Source organism: Candoia aspera, chromosome 16, assembly GCF_035149785.1.
Source record: "Candoia aspera isolate rCanAsp1 chromosome 16, rCanAsp1.hap2, whole genome shotgun sequence".
NCBI classification, from domain to species: domain Eukaryota; kingdom Metazoa; phylum Chordata; class Lepidosauria; order Squamata; family Boidae; genus Candoia; species Candoia aspera.
The window spans coordinates 714,805-735,595 of record NC_086168.1 but is presented as its reverse complement, the minus strand read 5'-3'; the positions used below and the strand labels follow the sequence as shown (position 1 = coordinate 735,595).

Genomic DNA, 20,791 nt, shown 5'->3' with positions numbered 1-20,791 from the left:
AGCAGCCAATAACACCTATTCATCCCTGCTCTAGATACACCGGGGAAACAATCAGCTCCAAAAACTGCTAATAGTCATAGGAATGGTACAAAATATGGCTACAATTCTAGAGACTTGCCGACCTTGGTTGTTTAGTAGGTAGCTGGCAAACGCCCTGTGAAAGCGGTTTGAATAGTTTGTAATTAGAGGAGAAATTAACTAACCCATCAAACTTCCTTTCAAGGAAATCAGCCCCTTCCTGATTTGGTCAATGGCTCCCCAAGAACTCAGGGGAGGGCCAACTCCCAAGTCGCACGGAGTCTAGTTACACCACCGATGCAATAGAAACACAGCTTGCTTTCAGACGGACCCCCCTTCTCTCTGTTAACCAGCCAGAACAGGAAGCCGCCGTTCTTTGCTTTATCCTCGTCCACCCTGATTCTGCCCCCACCCCAAATTACGTTAAGGTTGCAGTTGACCAAGATACGTTTCCCTTGTACCAAGCCATTTAATGAAGGCTATTTCGATATCTTTTGACACATTTGCTGTCACATCTATACATGTCACCCTAACCCTGGGAAGGTCATCCACGATACAAGGACAGGGGGCCAAGGACAGCAGCTGCCCATCAGACAACAGACATCTGGCCGGCAAGGATGGTGATAGGAGTGGCCAAGGGGACGGTTGGGGGCCGGAGGTCAGGCCCCTCCTTGCTTGAAACTGCAAAGGGCAATACAGAGGAGCACCCCGCCTTCCCTTAGGTTAGCCATTCATTCCCTTTGAGGGCAGCGACCCCGGGGGCTTTGCCCAAACCTGCCCGCTCTTCTACAGCAGCCAATGACTTTCTCGGTGCCCCCCATTCCTAGTTCACCCTTCGGAGGGGCACGCGGCTTCCTTTGAGGGACCGATTCTCTTCATGACGCTCACCACTGAAGTGCAAAGTAGACTCAACCCCAGTCCAGAGCTTCACATCCACCGCCATCATTGGGAAACTGCTGCCTGAGGTCACTGCTGCCAGCCCCTTTGGCGTGGGTCACCCCGTGGCCCACATGCCCGCCACCTGTGAGAGCCTGCCTGGCAATGCCCAGGATCTGGCCAGGCGGGTCAGCCTTGCAATCAGAGATGCCTGCACAGTGCGTGAGGCTCCCCCTGTGTCCCACCATCTCCATGACGGGAGACCCCCAGCATCGCGACCTTTCTCCATCGCAGCCTCCCAGGAGCTGGAACTGGGGCCTTCCCCAAGGGCTTTGAGGGCTATGGCAGCGAGACTGGCTTCTCCTCTCCTTTCCCTTACGAATCTTAGCTTAAAGGGGCCCTAGAGGTCACCTAGCCCAACCCCTGCTGAGGCAGGAATGCCTAGGCCATCTCTGACAGATGGCCAGCTACACTTCTAGTGAAGGAAAATCAGCCACATTATGCTGCAGCCTGTTCTTCCCCAGGAGCCCAATTCCTCGGCATCTGGAGAGAAAGCCTTGGCTGGTCCTCACAAAGGAAGAGGATTGTTGTGCTTGCCTGGCTGAACAACCACGGTTTACAGACTGCACCTCACACATAGCTATAGGTGGGACATGCAGAACCTCAGCCCACCCCACAGGGCCCCAGTGGACCATCACCCATGAGGCCTCAGCCCAGCTCCAGGACTTTGGCCATGAGACAGAGTAACTTCTGTCCAATTCGGCTGCACCCTAGTCCACCTCAGCCTACCCAGGACACTGAGTATGAAAGCCTTAAGCAGAAATGAAGGCAAGTGGACATTGCCCACCACCTGTTCCCAGAACCACTGTAACTGAGCTACACTGCCTTTGCACATGGAGGCTCTATTTAGGGCACAGTCAATGGAACAACCCACCAGCTTGTTCTCAGGAACTGCAGAGCCCTACCTATCCAGGTAAAGAATTTAATCCAACTGTCCCCAATTCCACAATTCCCAAACCCTCAGGGGTGCCACGGAATATTTTACTACTTAATGAACAGAACTGTTGGTGAGTTTGTTGCGGCACCTCGGGGCACCGCGGCGCAGAGTTTAGAGATTGCCAGGGGCACCGCGAACCAAGAACTTCTGCCCTATCCTTCAACATCAGCAGCACATGGCCTTAGCAATGCAAGCGCTTGCTTAAAGAAGCTCCGAACTCTGCACTGGAAAAAAACGGACTGTGCGTTCAGTAATGCGGATTCTGAGCCACAGAAAACCATCGTTTCCAGCCTGCCTGAATGAGGCCTCTAACCCGCAGTGTGCTGCTGAGCCATCCCAACTGTTTGGGGCGCACTGAGGTTTGCGTGATGCAACACGGGCCTGGCCAGGCGGAGACCCTCGTTCAGGTCCACCACAAGCCCCAGCAGCCCCCGGTGCCTTTGGGCGGGCCCCTCCCTCTCACTTCACGTATTGCTCTGCTTCTTCCATTCCCTTTGAGTGGGGAGGGGCAGACAAAGGCATCTCCCACTCTGGACAAAGGGACTGTCTCTCCTTGACCCTCCGGCCCCTCTAAGATTGGTCCTCGATCAGGGGATCCCTTCAGCATGTATCTCCTTGTCTCTTCAAAGAATCTGCTCCTGAAAAGGTCTTGGTGGAGCAGGTGAGAAGGACTCACCAATCCTGGGAGGACTTTGCCTCTCCACTGACCTCCACAACCCTCCTGGAGACACCAACATATGTTGCTGCTTAACAGCTGGTCTAGTAATATCGAAATGGGAGTACCTGGTTGCTCCTGCCTTCCAGGGAGTCTTGTGGGCCGGGATGGATGGTGCTCCATCCCTGTAATAGAGTAGAAATTGTGAAATGAAACATTGTTAGAGGAAATGCTGCTGCTGCTGCTGCTGCTTCATGTTCCGACGGTTTTATCACTGCCCTCAGTTTTGGCAGCACCATCTAAACACACGGCACTCGTACATTTTACCAAACTGCCCCAAAGGGATTTATCTGAGATGAGAAAGTTGGGGGTGGCATTTTTTGTCCAGTTTTTATAAGGTGCCCTCCTTCCTTGCTCACCTCAAACCAGGTCTTGGTGGCCACGCGGGGACTGGCCCATCCAAGCCTGCATTCTCCCGCCCCCACCCGCCCCTGCTACAGGCAAGCCGTTGCTCGGCCGAGGCTGCTTCTCTCACAGAGGCTGAGGAAGAGTGGGGAGGGGGCATTATTTGCCATTTATTCCCATCAAAGCAGAACCAGGAATAGCCAGTGCCTGAATTCCCATCATGTCACATCTTCCTTTAAACTGAAATTCTGATTGCACAGAACAAGCATGTGCTACTTGATTTTATTACCTTGCAAATCTTTTGGGGAGCCTGCTTTAAATAAACCCTGGATATTTCTGGGGTCAGCATCTTTTTATGGGGGGATGGGGAGAGGGCCTGGCTGAGATTACCAGGCCTAACTGCCTCCTAGCCTCTGCTCCCACACCCCGGATCCCACAATCCCAAACTGAAATGAGAAGTTTTTTGGGGAACAAGGTGGACAGGCACAGTGCCACTTGCACCCCTAATCCGCTGCAGTAGGAAGGGGATGGGGCAGGAAAAGTCACAATGGAAATGTTACGCTGCTCAGGGCTCTCCATCATGCTGTCTTCACTTCAGATTAAATGAAACTCGTTTTTTCAGAATAATGGCCAGTTTTGGCACAGCCAAAGAAAGGCTCACAGCAGATGAATCACATCCAGGGCTGGCAGGAGATTCCTGCCACCCAAGATGGCAGCGTGTGACATAAAGAGCACCCCCACCCCCGCATTCCATCCCAGAATTTCTTCCCAAGGTGCAAAGGATGCTGGGGATCATGTCAAACACATTACTAGGACAAGAATGCAATCTAACTTTTGTGTGTAAAATTTGTTGCGGGTGTATCTCATTTTAAATGTTTGCATTTAAATTCAGACCATTTCTAGTCCTTTACGAGTTCTCAGACTGAGAAACAGCCTCTGTGGATTCCCTTTCACAAACGTCTACCACATGGAAGCCACAAACATTTCCTGGACTCAGAAGGCATGTGACTGTCATCTGCAGAGCGAAGTCTACTGTCACCATTCGCACACGTTCCAGATGAAAAGCAACTCACTTTGCCCAAACACGCTGACTTCCCTTCCGCTTGCGGGGGGGCAGGGGGGGCAGGCTTTTGTCACTGTTCTCTGGCGGCTCTGAGGTTGCCCACACTCTTTCTTGTCGTCTGCCCAGCCCTGGCATTGCTTTGGACCAGCACCACAGCTCCGGTGCAATTTTTTAGCCCTCTTCACTGTTGAAAATCTAGCTTTCATCTTCCTTACCATTCCTACTAAGGCAAGATTTAATGTGCCATGTTGGATTCAGCAAAGGCTGAACAGCTGCAAGAAAATAATAGAAAAAAACTGTCCCATCTGTTGATTCAAGTACAGATTTTTAGCCAGGCAAAAAAGTTCTTATTTGTCCTAGTGTACAGTTTCTGATCTGGAGCCTTTCTCAGGATAAACAACCCAGAAACATTAAACGGTCCTATCAGTGGAGACAAAGTCCACCATCTGGAGCGACAGAAAGATCCTGGGGCCGAGGGCAGAGCCCCCACCCCCACCCCCAGGGCTCCCTCCCTCTCACCTCACCCAGGACATCAGCTGGGCTCTTCGAGTGCCCTTCCAAACTGCTCCTCTGTTGCTCAAGCAACGCAAACGGTGCCAACTGCTGCGCCCCGGGCTCCATCTGACCAATCACCCCTTGGAGCTTAGAGAAGGGCAGAAACCCGGACAGGCCAATAAGGGAAAGCTACCAAGGAAAGGCCAAAACAATGGTAGCAACTGTTAGGAAAGCTGGTGCCCGGAAGAAACGGCAGCTATCAGGCAATGTTGAGGAGTGCAGGATGAGCTTCTGAGCTATGTTCAGCAAAAAAGAAGAAAGAATCGGTACATCAGATGCCCAGGGAAGGTAGCCCAGGAACAAGAGAAAGCAAGGCAGAAATCCTCAGCCCCCGGGGTGGGGGGGCAGTCTTCTCTGAGGAGAGGGTACGTGTTCCCGAGGGAAATTAGGAAGGGCTGGCTGAAGGAGCAGGATACAAGCTTGGGCCTCCCTGGGACATAATCAGGGAGTGCCTATTGACCTTGAATGAGTTCGATCTCCAGGGCTCAATGCAGGGTATCTCAGGGTACAGAACGGCCTGGGCCAAATCTTCACATACAACCTCTGGGAAGCCCCGCAGAACATACATCATCAGACACTGAAGGGAGCCCCTGCCCCTGTCCAGCAACAGAATCCAGGGAATGGCAGACCAGCTGGTCTGGCCTCAGTGCTTGAGGTTCGGAGAGCAGCAGTGAAGAGGATGGGGGAGCTAGAAACTAAGTATTCTGAGAAGGGAACTGGGCACGTCTAACCTTGAGAAAAGATGACTTAAGGGGGAGATACGATAGCGCTTTTAATTATGGCCAGCAGAGGACATGAGCAGGTACCACAGCGGCATCGCCACATCTTCTGTGTAGCAGTGTGGCTTCCAGAGAGCAGATGACCATGTCCTTTGCAACTCTGGCTGATGCCCAGTTTGCATCAGAGCCAAACTGCAAGCAATTTGGGTGCTGCTTCACAAACAGCTTGGGCTGGGATCCATTCCTAAGAAGTCTACCACACGGTCCAATAATGTTCCTTTGAGACAGTTCTGGAATCTGTTTTTCTGAGGAGGTGGAGAAGCTTCTCGAACCATGTCACTCCCTGTATGCTGGATCCCTCCCTGGATTAGCCTGTAAGGCCCTCTGCAGACTTTGCCCACAAAAAAAGAAGCATGAATGCTCTCAGCAACCCTTGGCAGGGCAGAATTTACTGCCCGCTTACAGAGGCAACAGGGCCGCTCTTGCTTAGGAAACCATCTTTGGAGCCAGCTGAATCCACAACAGTCAAGCCGTGTCCAATACCCCCTCTTAAGCCAGGTTGGTGGAGAAAGCGACAGCACAACAACGTGTCATCTTCACCCTTTGCAACCTGGATTTGGGCCTGGATTGGTCCCCTAATGGGTGCTCAGTATCAAGAGAGAGACAGGTTAGGGTTATGCAGCTCTTCCTTCTTCTGGCCACCAAGGGTGGGGGCCTCAGAGGGCTCTGAATGTCTCCAGGCCAAAAGGGAGAACAGATGTGAAGCTCACTGTGGACAAGATGGGAATACGACCTACTCTGAATGGGGAAGAAAGGGTCACACCACCCTCTCAGAGCAGGTGGCAGCCTGGGGCACCTCTTGGAACTGCAGGATCCTGGACACGTGGCAAGTAGAGCCTTTAGCAGCTTTGGCTGAGAAACCAACTGGTGCCCACCCGGGGGAGAAAGACACAGTTTTGATGACTTGGGCACCAGTCACCTCAGGGTGGGAAGGCAGGAGCACCCCTCCTGCACTGTCTGCCCGGCCCACTTTGCAGGTCTGCTGTGAACACAGTCATCCTCTGTGCCTATTTGCTTTCTCTGGGCAAGTCTAGGTTTGGAACAAGCTGCCTCTTTGCTAGAACTGGGGAGGATACTCAGAACACAGCTATTTATCCAGGCCTTTTAATTACACAACATTTAGCTGATTCAAAATCCAGTGCTTTATTGTTTTAAACTGTGCTGTAATTGTACCTCTATTGTTCTAATTAGATAGCTGTAAGCATCCAGAGCCATTAAAAGAGGTTGGTGGCCTACAACTGCTTAAATAAGTCATTAAAATAAACACCAGAAGGGGTGTCAAACAAGGGAGAGTCAAGACCTGTCCTCTACCTCCCCATCCCCCATCTGAAGCGGCAAGAAAAGCTTTCGGGGGGCAAGAGATGTTTGACCGCATATGAGAGGAGACCCCGAGAGGGTGGGCTCCAGAGGAGGCTGGCAGCCATCTGTGGGGGGCGTCCGAGGTTAGATTCCTGCCCAGAGGAGGCAGGGGCACTGCGTGGCCCCAGGGCTAAAGCCCCGAAGCAGGAAGCGCTGGCCGGGGAATCCAAGGGCTGCTTCCTGCACCAAAGCCCCCACCCCGTTGAAAGAACGGTGCCATTTCCCTGCATTCCTCTGCCAAACAAAGGGGGAGGAAGGCAAGTGGGACCCCCCTGAAATTCCCTGCGCCTCTCCATGGGGCCATTATCATCAACTGCCCTGCAAATTTTGTTTCTGAACAGTTGGGTGCATTTTTATTTACAGTTATTTCTACTTCTTGTAAGCCACAATTGTTAACCTGAAAAGAGGGGTATGAAAAATTGCAATCAATCATTAAAGAACAGCTTGCCCACAAGATTTTTGTGAGTCTGATGCCTGGAAAGGCTGGTAAGGGAGAGTCCTATCCAGATGGAAATTCCACTTCCAGAGGTAGACTATCTTGAAGACGAGCTCCCAGAGAACAGCAGGAGGGTGGAGGCATGTCTCTCCCATCCTGCCTGTGAGCTGCCACGAGGTCTCTCACTTCCTCCTCTGGCAACCAGGACCTGCACAGGGGTCTCTGGTCCAGAAGTGAGCCAAGCCTATACCCCGTCCATTCACAGATGGTTGGCCAACCTGCCCACACCGTCCAGGAAGGGACTGCCAGGGTTTACCAGCCCATCTGCTCACCAGCAGCAGCTGCTCCCCAGCTTGTGCCCCCAAGCGGCCTGTGGGCATGCCATCACCATGAGCAGCCTGAGTAGGCAGATAGAGAGGCTGGCTTCCTTGCCCCGATTCCAGTCATCTCTTGGGATTCACAAGCGCGGGAGAACGCCCAAAGGCATCAACTCTGTGGGTCCGATCACCTCACCAAGCACCTTCCGCAGAGCCAGCCACAGAGCAGATCCTGCTGGGGCCCACGCTGGGTGTCCTGGGCCTTCCACAGAGACAATGAAACTGCAGGAGCAAAGGGGGGTGGGGAGGCAACACTTCGCAAAGGGGCTAAAGGGAAAGCTGGCGCCACTTTCCTTCTGCACTCAGCAGCTGCAGCTTGGAAGCTAAGGAGAGACCACCATGGAATCCCAGAGTGCAGGCTGGAAGTCAAAGTGATGCCCGTGTGGTGCCAGGCACCAGGCTCAGCTGAAGAAGTCTTACTCATCCTGTGGATTTTTCTGGTTTCTTCCCGATGCCCTCGCAGGGGCTGTTTCTCATCAACCTGCCTAGCATTTTCTGCCCTCTGGAAGATGCTGCTTTCCAAGAGGATGGTGAGGCAAGACCCTTAAACTACGATTTAGAGTGACTCTGTGAAGCCCAGCATGAAGCGCTGGACAAGCCAAGGAAGGGAGCTCCCAAACCATGCTTGAGAACCTACAGAATTCACTGCCACAAGAAGCCCACTAACTTAGAAAGGCGGAAAAATCACGGAGGACTAGCGAGCAAAGCCGCAGAGCCGCTGGATGGGGAGGCCAGTGAAGTCGGGTTCCCTTCTCAAATTCCTCCCACAACCTGCTTTACAGCAACTCGCTTTGGCCTGCCACCTCCAAGCTCCCTTCTTCCCTGCGCTTCCTCCAGGAAGAGTGGGGCCTGACCTTTCCACCCACAGCCCAAAGCCCAGGGCACAGCAGAGTCTCCGCTTCCACCCTCCCCTCACCTTTCCTGCAGAGGCCCAGCCAAGTCACCCCAGACAGCCCAAGCGGGTGGCTGGGCTGGGAGAGGAGGAGACGGGCTTGGGTCCCCCGATGGGGCGAGAGCGGGGACAGGGCCTCCCAGCCCCACAGAAGTCCTTCTCCTCTGCCTTGTCTCTCTCTCGTGGAGATCAGTAATTGTTCCCAGCAGCTCCTCTGAGCTCGTGGCCCAGCTTTCCACCAAGGCAACAGAACAGCATGCATTTTGTCTTCACTACAACCCTGCAAGGAGGTACACGGGGGGAGGGGTGGCAGGAAGGGAGAACACACACACTAGTCGCACCCCATGAGTTTCGTAGCCAACTAACTTGGATTTGGATGATGCAAAAAATCTCCACTGAAGACTAATCCTTTTTCCACCCTGAACTCTTTGGGGAGGATAAAGAAGATGGCAATATTTTAAAAGACAAGTCAAAAATTACTCAACCAATTGGGCAAAAAGCCTGTAGGACCTACAAACATGGCTGCCTTTTCCTGTAATGGGCAGGAGAAGTAACCCTGAGGAACAGGAGGAAGAGCCGCTACCAAGACAACGGTCAGATAAAAAAAGAAGTCTGAGTCCAAGGCCGGAATGTAACCCGAGAAAGTGTCTGAGGCAAGACCCGCCCCATTCAGACGGGCACGGTTCTGCTACTGTAGCCTTATAATAAAAGTAGTCTTAGCATGCAGACTTTGCTAGTCTGGTCTATCCTGAAGGGCTGACACGTCCAACACACAGCAGGCAGCCGGCTTAATCACACCCATCTGAATGTTCTCCCTGAGATTTCCCACCCCTGCGCCCCAGTCGCAAATTCTGGAGAAGGCCACAGTTTGGAGAGAGAGAGGGGACGACTCCATGGGGGGGAAGCAGACAGGTGCGTGCAGGAAACCAGACCTCCCCAAGCCCTCCCAGAAGGTCCACAGGGCTGGTGATACGAATCTGCCTGCTGAAATTCCTGCCATGTGTACTTTCCTGCAAGGGGATGCAACCAAGGCCCAGCCTTCTTCTAAACCCACAGAAGGGGGCTTCTTCCTTGGTGGCTTTTAAGGACACGAAGAGGAGAAAGGACACACAGCAGCCAAAGTCACTTCCTGAGAAGTCCACTCCATAACATTCTCTGGGCAGACCATGTAAAACAATCCTAAATGGATTGTTTTAACCATAAGTCTGTAGTCCTTCTACAGACACATCCAAGTATTTGAAAGAGAGTGTTGCCATCCCAGGCCAGAGGGACACCAAAATAACTGTCCAGTGGCCATGGGATGGATGCTGATGCAAAATAAACAGTGTGGAATCATGGAAAAATGCAGAGTTGTGAGGATTTTAAAAAGTGATGCAGACTGATATGCTAAAGCATGTATTATTCGCAATACTCCTGTTTGACAAAACTCTGGTTTACCATTTGAGGGGTTTTCCTCTTCTTTCCTGAGAGCACAGTGGCCCCTAACCACACTGGGTCCTCTGCCACAGTTTGCAGACCTGACCTGCATGTTACAAGAACCAAGTGGCAGGGCTGGGACCTCACCCCCATCTGGCCCGGCCCGAACGCTGAAGGAAGGAGGAGCACACATGAACAAGGGACGAGGCAATGCGCGTGGGCCTAACAAAGGGCTGTTCAACTGATTCTGCTGTGCCAGCAGATAAATTCCAAATGCTCAAGCACATTCAAGAAGATCACAGTTGTCAACTTCCGGTGGGAATATGGCCGACTGAACAGCTGTCCGCGAGCTCTGTGGGCAGAACTGACAGCAGAGGCTTTTGGGGGGGCGGGCACGGACAGGTTTCTTCCTGAAGCCCAAGAGCATTTTTATGACAAAGAAAACGCTCAGAATTATCCAATTGTTCTCCAGGATGCTGTCTTGCAGCCAGGGAATCGCAAACAGCATTCACAACGATCCAGTAAGAGACAATGGGAGGCGGGGACACCTTCATTTCCAAGCTCCACTGCAGCCTTAAAGGGACACTAGGTCGAGCCACCCATTTCTAAACCACCCAATTTATATATTTTTAAAGCTTATGTACCCCAAGAGAGGCTTTCTACAGCAAGAAGCAAAATCTCTTGGTGCTTATCGTTATTTCTGGATTAATTTCAAAATCTTTTTTTTTTAAACTTTGGCTTATTTTCCATTTAAACATTAAGGAGGACTGAGAATTAATAATAATCTCCCCCACTATTATTTTTGTATCTAATTTGAAGGATTTAACATTTTCCTACAGTTGAAGCTGCCCTTTTTGAGTCTTCAGTTTTCTGTTCAATTTCCTTGGGAGCCTTGGCTGCTGGTTAGCATACTTTATTTTTTGTCAACTACTTTTCAAAGCCTTTCATTAACCCATTAGCTCCTATTTGCGCTAGCCAAGTGTGCCGGGGGTACCATAATCTACTGCCTGAAACATGGAGGAGTTCAAGGAGATTTTCTCAGAGCTTCACTCTGAGCTTGTTGTGGTTTCAAACAGATTTTCCATGACACCCTTCAAGTTATTCTGCAAGATATTTGGGATATTGCAGAAAATATCAGTTTTAACATCTGTCAACAGGCTGAGGATGTTCTAGAGGAAGAAGAAGAGTTAATTACCGACAGCGAGACTGGGCTCTGAAGAAATGCCAGGTGTCGAACACACTTTGGTGATGAAGACAGTTCAACTTGCAAGATACTGGCTTATTTTTCTCAGGGACTGTTTTAGGAACCAAATGGCTCTGTTCTGTGGGAGGCTTTCTGCTGAGAAGTCTGATTTTTTAAGGGGGGCAGTTGGGCTGTTTGATTTTTTTTTATGAAAAATGCCTTGTGTGTAATATGGAGACAAGTAAATGCTCTGGTGTATTTCGATGTGGGATAAAAAATTAAGAATATGTATTTGGTTTTATATTAACGCTTATATGATTCAATTTTTCTTTAATGATTTGACTGGATTTTTTTAAATGTTTATTTGATCTATAAGATTTATAAGGTATTTATAAGATATAATAATAAGATATAATAATAATTACTTGGTTTTTAGGGGCAAGTTTGTTGTAGTATTATTAATTATAAAAGTAGACAATTTATATGTTTTTATAATTTGATTTTTGTTATAGCTGCGGGTTAAACTGCTGAGCTGCCGATCGGAAGGTCGGCGGTTCGAAACCGCGCGGCGGGGTGAGCTCCCGTTGCTAGTCCCAGCTCCTGCTCACCTAGCAGTTTGAAAACATGCAAATGTGAGTAGATCAATAGGTACCACTTCGGCGGGAAGGTAACGGCGTTCCGTGTCATGCTGGCCACATGACCCGGAAGTGTCTCCGGACAATGCCGGCTCTAAGGCTTAGAAACGGAGATGAGCACCGCCCCCTAGAGTCAGACATGACTGGACTTTACGTCAAGGGAAACCTTTACCTTTACCTTTAGGAAGGAAATAATTAAATAAATGTTGCTTTTCAGGGGAAGGGAAGTTGATTTAGAGATCTATATATTTCTTTTTTTTTTTCTGTAAGGGGAAGGAGCAATTGCATTAGTGATTTGTATATGTGCTAATGGAAAAATTTATAGAAATAATGCGATTTTGGTTTGATATACGGTAGAATAAGGGATTGAATATGGAAATTGCTGTATATTCTTTTTGTTGAAAGTCGGAAGTCACTTTATGTATTCTCCAAAATTCTTTTTTCTTACATTTTGCACTTTTTTAGTTTTTTTCTTTTGGTAGTTTTTTTCTTTTTTTGTTTTTGTAGTTTTTATCTTTCTTTCAAACCTAATAAAATTCTTATTTCAAAAAGATCACAGTTGTCCAGTTTAGAGGAAGCTGGGCTAGATGACCTCCAAAGCCCTTTCATTCTATGATTCCACACTATTTGACCACCAGATGGACACTGATTATGAGGGACAGCATACAGAACTGTGACCCACCCCTCGATTCTGGCCTTACCTTCCCTCTTCATGCCCATCGCCAGGCACTTCTGGTACCGGCAATACTGGCACCGGTTCCGCTGGCGCTTGTCGATGAGACAGTCCTTGTTGTCCCGGCAGGTGTAGGTCAGGTCCTTCCGCACTGTCCGCTTGAAGAACCCCTTGCAGCCCTCACAGCTGTACACCCCGTAATGTTTGCCTGGGGGGGGGAGAGAAGACGGGGGGCCAGTAGTAAGGAGGCGGGCACAGACACCCACAGGCCCTGCATGGCACCATGAACCCGGTGGGGTGGGACAGGCATGGCAATGCAAGCTGGATTGCGGGGCTGAGCCTAAATTGCTGGCTTCAAAGAGATCAGTTCCATTTCACTTCAGCATCTTGATGGCCCTCCAACGCCGGGGATGGGGAGAGCCACCATGTTCCTTTCTAAGAGTAAGCCCTCTTGCCACCCAGGGGAGGACTCAATCAAAGGTTAATGGGACATGAGCTACCTCAACTCAGAGTGATGGCGCCAGAATCCGGACAGAGAGATTCAGCTGCCACACCCTGAAGTTCCCCCGAGTCATGCCTGGGTGGGGAGAGTCCCCTACACATGAAGGGCGCATAGGGCGCTTCATGAGAGAGGGAGGAGAGTCCTTAGTCAGTCAGTGCAAAGAAGTCTTGTGCCCACTCCATTCTCTGCCAAAAATGCAGTTAAAAACTAACTGGGGACAGAGACTTTGGCAGAGCACCGATTCCAGCTAGAAATTGCTCGATCACAGGCAACAGCGCAAGGTCAACATTACCTGACGATCTGTCTCCACAGATAGCACAGATGTGCTTGGTGAAGGAGGCCATGGCAGAAGAAGGGTGCACTGGCACTTTGAGAACCCCATTGATGCCCAGGGGAGGCTTGATGTCTTCTGTGCTGCTTACTGGGTTCAGGGGGGAATTGAGCTGTGAAGAAACGGAGACAAGAAATGGAGGTCTGTGGTTAGAAACCTGGCCCCAGCACCTGCTGCGGAGGGCAGTTTTGTGGACCAGCCAGGGCAAAGGTGCACAGCTTGGCCCAGCAACAAGGCAGGACCCCAGAGGGCAATCAGGAAATAGAGGCTTCTGGATGGACCTGCACCGTGGCTCCCGTTCTCCCCGCTGCCCAACCATCATCGGTCCCTCTTAGCACCCCTCAAAGGCCCTCGTCAAATCTCAGAGAGACGAGGAGGAGGGAGGTGGGGATCCCTGAACATCAAGCAATGGATCGGAAGCAGGGGGATCGTTGGGGTCTCTGAGCAGCAGCTCATATCCCAGCCAGGGCCCCAAGGGCAGCATCCACTCCTGTCCCAGTGCTGGGCGGCCAGGACTGCACTTTCCTCCAATGCCCCCCTTGAGGAGCTGGTGGGCCAGTTTGAATGGCAGCCTCAGGGCGGAAAGCTCACCTAAGTAGGGAGGCTTTTCACAAAACCTTAAGCCATCCTAGATGATCCCAAAGCACCCAGCAACCCCCTCTGTCCTTGGAAGAGTGACTTCTGAATGGCCCTGGGGAGCGGGGGGGGGAGGAGGGTCAGGCCTATTCACATGAACTAGTTGTGCTAATGCAAGTGAGAGAAGGAAGCGGTGCTTCATGCCAGTTCTGGGTTTACTCTATTTCTCATTTTTCACCTACTTCCACAGCAGTTTGCAACATACACATTTTCAAGTTCATTCTTTTAATACATATTTGCATCTCCTGTTTCAAATTGATGCCTTTTCCCAAACAGTTTCCCCAAATCCAATGTGGTTCTGTGCGCTTTTTTCATTTGTAAACCACCCTGTTCTCTCTAGAAAAATGCCGCCATCAGCACAATCCTATCTCGTGGTTCGCTTGTATGTTTGGGAAGTGAGAAGTCTTCCCGCCACAAAAGAGCAACGGAACGCCTCAGTCTCGCAGACTGTGCCAGCCCCACATGCCAGGCCCCCAATCTGCCCGGGCTGAGGGGGAGACCTTCTGACTGGGCTTGTTTGAATGTCACAGGACCAGGACCACCCCCCTCCCCCCCGTCACATGAAACCAACACTGCAGGCAAATTCAGCTTATAGATCTCCCTGTTTTGAACATACTTGCATTAAATATTCTTTATTTCTTTCAGCCATGTATAACACGTTTTCATGAAAAAGAAGTTTATGAACATTTTATCACGTCTTACCCATTTCTCTATACATTCCTGCCTCCAAAGTTCCCAAGGCAGCCTGGCTCATCCTTCCTCTGCAGGCCGCTCTCGCCCCAGCAGTCTGGCAACGTGGGTCAGGCTCCAAGACGGTAGCAGCCTGAAGAGCTCCACCGCTGGACCCTAACCCTCCCAAGCAGCTCGAGGCCCAACTTGGCCACCCAACCAGAATCCCCCAGCGGGCAGTGCGGAGGAGGGAGACTTTGGATTCTAGCCCTGCTAGATTGGGGCCTGAAACCCAGAATCCTCCAGGGGTTTCCGCGTGGGCCCAGGAGCAGCCGCATGGCACCCTGGTGGGACAGAAAGGCTGGGAGTGCACAGCCTGTCAGCTACAGACCCAGCAGCTGCAGTCATCCACGTAGCAGCCTGACTCGGTTAGCTGTGGGGCCTTGGCACGTCTAGGGAAGGCAACCCGGGCGCAAAGACGGCAGGCGGACCATCTCCTAGCGAGCCATCCCAAGCCGCGACGCCAAACTCCCTCATTTAACTGTGTCAGATAAGGGGGGATCGGCATAAAAGCTCGCAAACAAACAGCAGTGAGCAAGAAGCAGGCGGCCCTTGTGCGCGCTTAGCCGAGCTACTTCAAGAGCGCGAGGCTGCGCCAGGCGGAGTCGGCTTCCAGTTGTGAACTTTCCTGTGAGGCCTGGGGCTGAGCGTGCGGCCCCAACCCTGACTGTCCGGGGAGCCCGCGGCCCAACGGCCGGCACGAAGTTAACACGCGGCTGCTCTCGGGGACGGGCTAAGTGGCTCGTGGGAATGCAGCGGCTACTTGGCCTCCTCCCAGTCCGTCGTACGGGAAACGCCTGCTCTCCCGAAAGGCAGGACGAACACCGCCCGAGGCAAAGGCGAGCAGTCCCGCATCCCCGATCCGCAGGGAGCAGCTTCCTTTCCGGCAGCAAGAGGGCAGCCCGGCCCCAAGCGCTCCCCGCGCCCAGCTAGCGTGACCAGGCGGGCGGCAGCGGAGGGAGGCGGGGATCCCCACGCGAGGGCTTTTGCTCTCGGCCTTCGGGTCGCTACCTGCAGGAGCCACGCAGGGCCCGGCCGCTCAAGGGAGGCCGGTGGTGGGGCGGGCCTGGAGACGCGCAGGCTCCGGAGGGGCAGAGCTGGGCCGCCGCTTCCCCTCGTGGGGGCCAAACATGCAGGGCCCGAATGCGCCTCCCCGAGCCCGGCAGGGCCCTCGCAGGCAGCTCCGGCACAGAGTCGGAATCTCCGGCAGAGACGTCTTTGCTGTTCCTGTTCCCGCTTCCTCCCGGGAACCGAAGCCGCCGGGCGCAAAATCCCCCACTTTCCTTCTCACTCGGGGGCGAAACGGGGGCGTCTCTAGCAGAGGAGAAGCCCGGCTCTCCCCCACCTTCCCACTTGCCCGAGACCAGGAGGCAGACGGGAAGCGGGGGCCAACAGCAGCGCTATTCGGGCTTCCAAGGAACATTATTCAACCTTTTCGCAAGGGCACTCTGGGCAGGGGTCGGGGGGGGGGCGAGAGAACGACCCTAATTCCCTTCAAGTCTCATGAAACACCCAATATATTACAAGACATTTTAACCGCAATATTCTAAGGTATTACATTACCATTAAAGCCAAAAAACAATGGTCTTACTAACCTTCAAAACCCCGGCGTGCATTTGTTAAGACTGCAACGTGGGAACCACCACCCTCATTAAAACCAGGGAGGTCTCCCTGCCCTCTGCATGCCAGCCCCAGGAGGCCTCTGGGGTGAAGAGAGCGCAACAGTCCGTGGGGCTTCCGCCTGGGGGGCACCTGGCCAGTGAGAGGGGCCCAGCTCTTGCCCTCCTCGCATCTTTCATCTGGGCAACCTCCACTTAGCTTTTCTGAGGAAGGGGCAAAGGGGGCTTGGAGGACACCCTCCACTGGAGGAGAAAGCGTTGCAAAGGGGGTTAGGGGCTGTGTTTCTGCCCAGCCTGCACCGAGGCTCCCTGCATTTCTGACACAAAACAAGACAAGACCAATGCTCCCTGGGAGTTGGCTGAAACCTCAAGTGGGTGCTGACTCAGAGCCTCCCTCCAGAGGGTATGCCCCCCCACCCACCAGGGGTTCCCCTTTTGGCCCTGCCTGGAAGTCTTGGCGCCGCGTGGGCTTCCTTCCCCATCAGGCACCGACAGCCTTCCTCTTCCATTTGTGCAACGCCAGGGTGCCCAGGGTGAGGACCTGGCCCTTCCCTGTGGGTGGACTTAAGCGCCCATCGGTCCCAGCCACCGTGGCCCATGCTGAGGAATTGGGCCCCAGAGGCTGTCCAGTTCTGCTGCTGCTCATCACACAGGTCCAAATGAAAACACCCCAAAAGATGGGCGTCCAGACTCTACTTGGATGCGTGTGCACATGCACACACACACAAACACCCAGCGCTCTGGGTCACCGGTTCCAGTGCCAAATGCTGTTACCCTCAAGAAACCTCTTAGGGGAGTCCTTGGTGCTCTCTGAGCCTTGTTGTTTTCTTGCAGACGTTTCCTTGCCAGACTCAGCAACATCTTCAGTGCGAAGAGGGAGTGGGCCTTGCTCTCAGTTTATATACCGTGGCCTGCCCAGCTTGTGTTGGTGGGGGTGTTGTTCTCTCTTGGGAGTTCTTTGATTGGGCTGTTGTTTGCTGCTTGGTTGATTGACTGAGTTAACAGTTCCTTGAATAGGGTGTATTGTGCTGTTTGTGGTGTTAATCTGGTGTTAATCCTAGTGTTGATTTCTGCATATCTGGGTGTTGATTGCTGGCGAGGGAGTGCACTGGTCTTTTGGCTTTTCTATTGTCTCTTTTGAATGCCTTGCCAGCAATGTGCAAAAATACTCACTTCGATTGAAACCTCTTAGGGGAGCCTGAAACCTTACAAATCCCCTCGCGAGGAAGGGGCGGCACCTCGGCCCCCTCTGCTCTCCCAGCAGCAAAACCCTTCCTGCCACCCATCTCCAGAAGGGGCACACAAGGAAAGAGGGGGAGAGCCCTCCCTGGACCACAGGGCTCTTCCACTTGGGGTGCACAGTGAAATAAGGCTGAGAAGTAATCACTCCACCGCCCCCCAGTGCTTGTCTTGTTCAAATGGGACCAATGCTGGAAGGGTTTCACACGATAATATGATTGTGGATTTATCCGTGAAGTGTGTGAACAGGATCCTGCACCCCAAGAGACAGCCTCATCAGAAGGAACAGACTATCAAGGAATGGTGCCAGTCAGTCTGGCTGTCCACCACTTGTCTGTGTGTCCTCCGGGGCAATGAGCAACTGGCTAACTCCCCCTTCCCTGACACCATCCGGTGCCTCTGAGCTTCGCCTGTTCCTGGCCTCTGGCTCTTGTCTGAGGGAATTATTTAGAACCTGCTTGTGTAGCTGGGCACCAATTATTTTATTTATTTATTTAACTTTATTGGCAGCCCAAGTCCAGTGCACAATTAACTCCCCCCTCCTCCAGAAGGTCCTCCCCCCGCCCCCAAACAGCATCCCCAGAGAGCCCTCAGCAAAGCAGGCAGCGAGGCAGCCCTGATGGCTGCTGCAACCCACCTGGTCAAAGGTTGAGGTTCTGCCACGGAAGGTGCCAAATGAAGAGAGGGAGCGGTTGCACACTGCAGTGAATGGGCAAAAGGGGCTGATGGGTTGTGCTCAAATTCCCCAGCTTTGCAGCCAAAGATTGAATGACCTTTTTAAAAATATATAAATAAGCAATTCTATCCTCAGAACTCCTATCTAAATGGTAAAAGGAATTGAGCTGACTGCCCTATCCAGGGGCTGTGTGTGTGTCTGTAAGAAGACTGCACCACATACTTCGTGCTGATTCTTGGCAGGACAAGCTTCAAGCTCTGGGGCTGCTTAGATATGCTTGAAGTTGAGCAGAAATCATCTGGGTGGTCGCAATTCAGAGCACCAGAGACTCTCCTTATAGTTAGCAAAATTGGAATATTATTCTGCAAGATAATACAAATTGCAAAAGAAAAGGATGCACACTTTATAGGCAACCCTTAGCATAAAAACAGGCCAGGAAATTCCCCAAGAAAAGGGTTTTCTTAACACAGGGCACAGCTCTGATCACGGGCACCAGCAAAATCGAAAACAGCAAGATTGCCTCAAATTGAACCATGTGACAAGACCCATTTAACCCCTCGCCCCGGGGGAGGAGAGCCCCCCCCCCCCCGGCAGCTGCCCCTTTGCAATCCCTGGCGTCTGAGCATCCACCCTGGCACAAGAGCTGCAGCTCTGAGAAGGCCAAAGCAGATTGCGAGCGACCCAACGCTTCCATCCTTCCATCCGCACAGCTGCTGCTCCACCATGGGACACAAGCTTCGTTAGCCCTGCAGCCTGGTAGGCTGGAGGGGGCGGGAGGGGGCGGGAGAGCCTCTCCTCTGTCCCCCTGCCAGGGCCTGTGCTGGGCTCCTTCTGGTTGAGGGCAGAGAAGAGGGGGAGGGCAGGTGAGCCACGAGGGAGGGAGAGAAAGAGCCAGGAGCAAACAAGGACCACCCCTCCCTGGGCGCTGTCAGAATATGGAGAGGCATTTCCAGTCTTCATTTCCAGATCTAAAACTGGGCAGAAGGCAAAGCCTTTTCCAGAAATGCAGAGGGAAGGTGGATGAAAGCAGCCCCCTCTTCTCCCCACACTGGGTGCTGGAGTGCAGGGTATCTGACCAGCTATGGGCGAGAGGGCCGCTCCTGATGGGTGGCTCTCCTTCCTGACCCCCATCTTCAGCTTGACTCTAAGCTGAAGATGGACACCCTGGGGATGGGTGACTTTCACAGGACCCGGGGTTCCTGGGCCCCTTCCGCCTTGATGCTGCTCCTCTGACCCCCAGGAGAAACTATGCGGGCAGCCCTCCCACATCTCACACCCCCCTCGGCTCCCCCAAGAAAGGGAAGGGAAACCTATGACCAGTAAAGAACCACGGCACTTTCCGGCCAGTCTCTGGGCTTCTCATTGGCTGGGCTCCTGTGATGTCATGATAGGCACAGAAGCTTTCCAAGACCATCCCAGTCACACAATGGCACAGAATTAAAGAGCAGAGCAGGGGGTTCAACCCTCGAGTTGCCCGGCATCCACATTTGCCGGGATTCTATGGGCCGGTGCTGCAGGGGCCGGAGTTTAAGGAAATCCCCCATTACTCTTTCCCGAGCCACAATGGCATTTGAGGGTGGACGAAGGTGGGTGGGTGCTGCAAGGGCTGAATGCAGCAATCCTGAAAGACACCCCTGCCTCCGACCTCCACGCAGGCCATCTGGAAAAGCCGCTCGTGCATACTCAGAAGCCACCTGCCCTCAGCCAACAGCACTTCTCCACAAACTCCATGGGCTGAACCAGGCGGTTTGCAAGGTTGCCCATCTCTGCCAGAGTCTCTCTGCCAAAGGCTCTCCACTGGGCCTCACCTGAACTGAGCTTCTTGGGTTCCCTTTGTGATACAGCCTGGGGAGCCTTCCTGCATGCAAAAGGAATACGAGAACCCCTCCACTTTGTGTCCTACAGCTCTTTCCCATTCCAGCTCCCAAAAGGGCAATTCAGGCAGTGCGGATCCCAGGAGGGCCCCTCCCTCAGACACTCAGCACCCCCTTGTCATCCTAATCCCCAGGGCTGGCCAGGCTGCCTCCTCCCCCCCTTGCAGTCAATCAGGCCAATGAGCAACGCAAAGGCCTGGTGGGTGCCCAGGTCCCTGGGAGCAGCGGGAATCAATCAAGTGAACAGCAGCAATGCTGGTGGGCGGGAACCGTGTCTTCCTGGCCTCCCCCACCCCGCTGGGCCACCCCACCCCTCCTTCCCTGGATGAATGTGTGATGGGGAGCCACGGCGCCAGTAACAGGTGGCCAGCTGTCTGAGCTGTCGCTATTTTTATCTGAAGGGCCGATCTCCCTAGCAGGGGGGACTTCTCACTGGAAAACATCACCTTCGGGTCCATCCATCCTGCAGCCTCCCAAGAAGGATGCCCGACTGCTCCATCGCATGGGAGGAACAGCAACGTGGCTTTCCTGGGTAGCGCACAGCCCTTGGGCCTGACGGCTTTGGGACCCCTTCTTGTTCAGGAGCAGGACAAGCCCCTGGATCACACCACGGCCCTCCCGATCCTGCACCGGCTGCTTCAAAATGGCATGAAAGCAGGGAGGGTGGGGGGAGGCAAAGGGTCTGCACGCTTGGGCTGCCCAGGAGCAGTTCTGCATGAGGCCCTCCATTCACTGAGCATCGTTCATTCTCTTTTAGCAGCCACACGTTTCTCAATTTTCTTTGCAGAAGTGATCTCTATGCAGCCAAGGGGACCCCCTTTCAGGCAGCACCTGTGACAGAGGCCGCCGGACAATGAGAGCTTCGC

The 20,791-nt window shown here is 52.8% G+C and overlaps 1 protein-coding gene across 3 annotated transcripts in view; it reads right to left on the bottom strand.

Annotated features, from left to right (window-relative positions):
• The window catches only part of RXRA (retinoid X receptor alpha), a 105,701-nt gene that overhangs the window by 12,730 nt on the left and 72,180 nt on the right, over nt 1-20,791 (bottom strand). For 2 of the 3 annotated variants that reach the window (XM_063316004.1, XM_063316003.1), the window contains exons 3-5: nt 13,114-13,264; nt 12,348-12,527; nt 2,675-2,731 (exon numbers count right to left, since the gene is read on the bottom strand). In XM_063316004.1, the coding sequence (XP_063172074.1) occupies nt 2,675-2,731; nt 12,348-12,527; nt 13,114-13,264 (388 nt within the window). The remainder of the gene's footprint in view (nt 1-2,674; nt 2,732-12,347; nt 12,528-13,113; nt 13,265-20,791) is intronic. The other variant, XM_063316005.1, reaches the window with a different exon arrangement.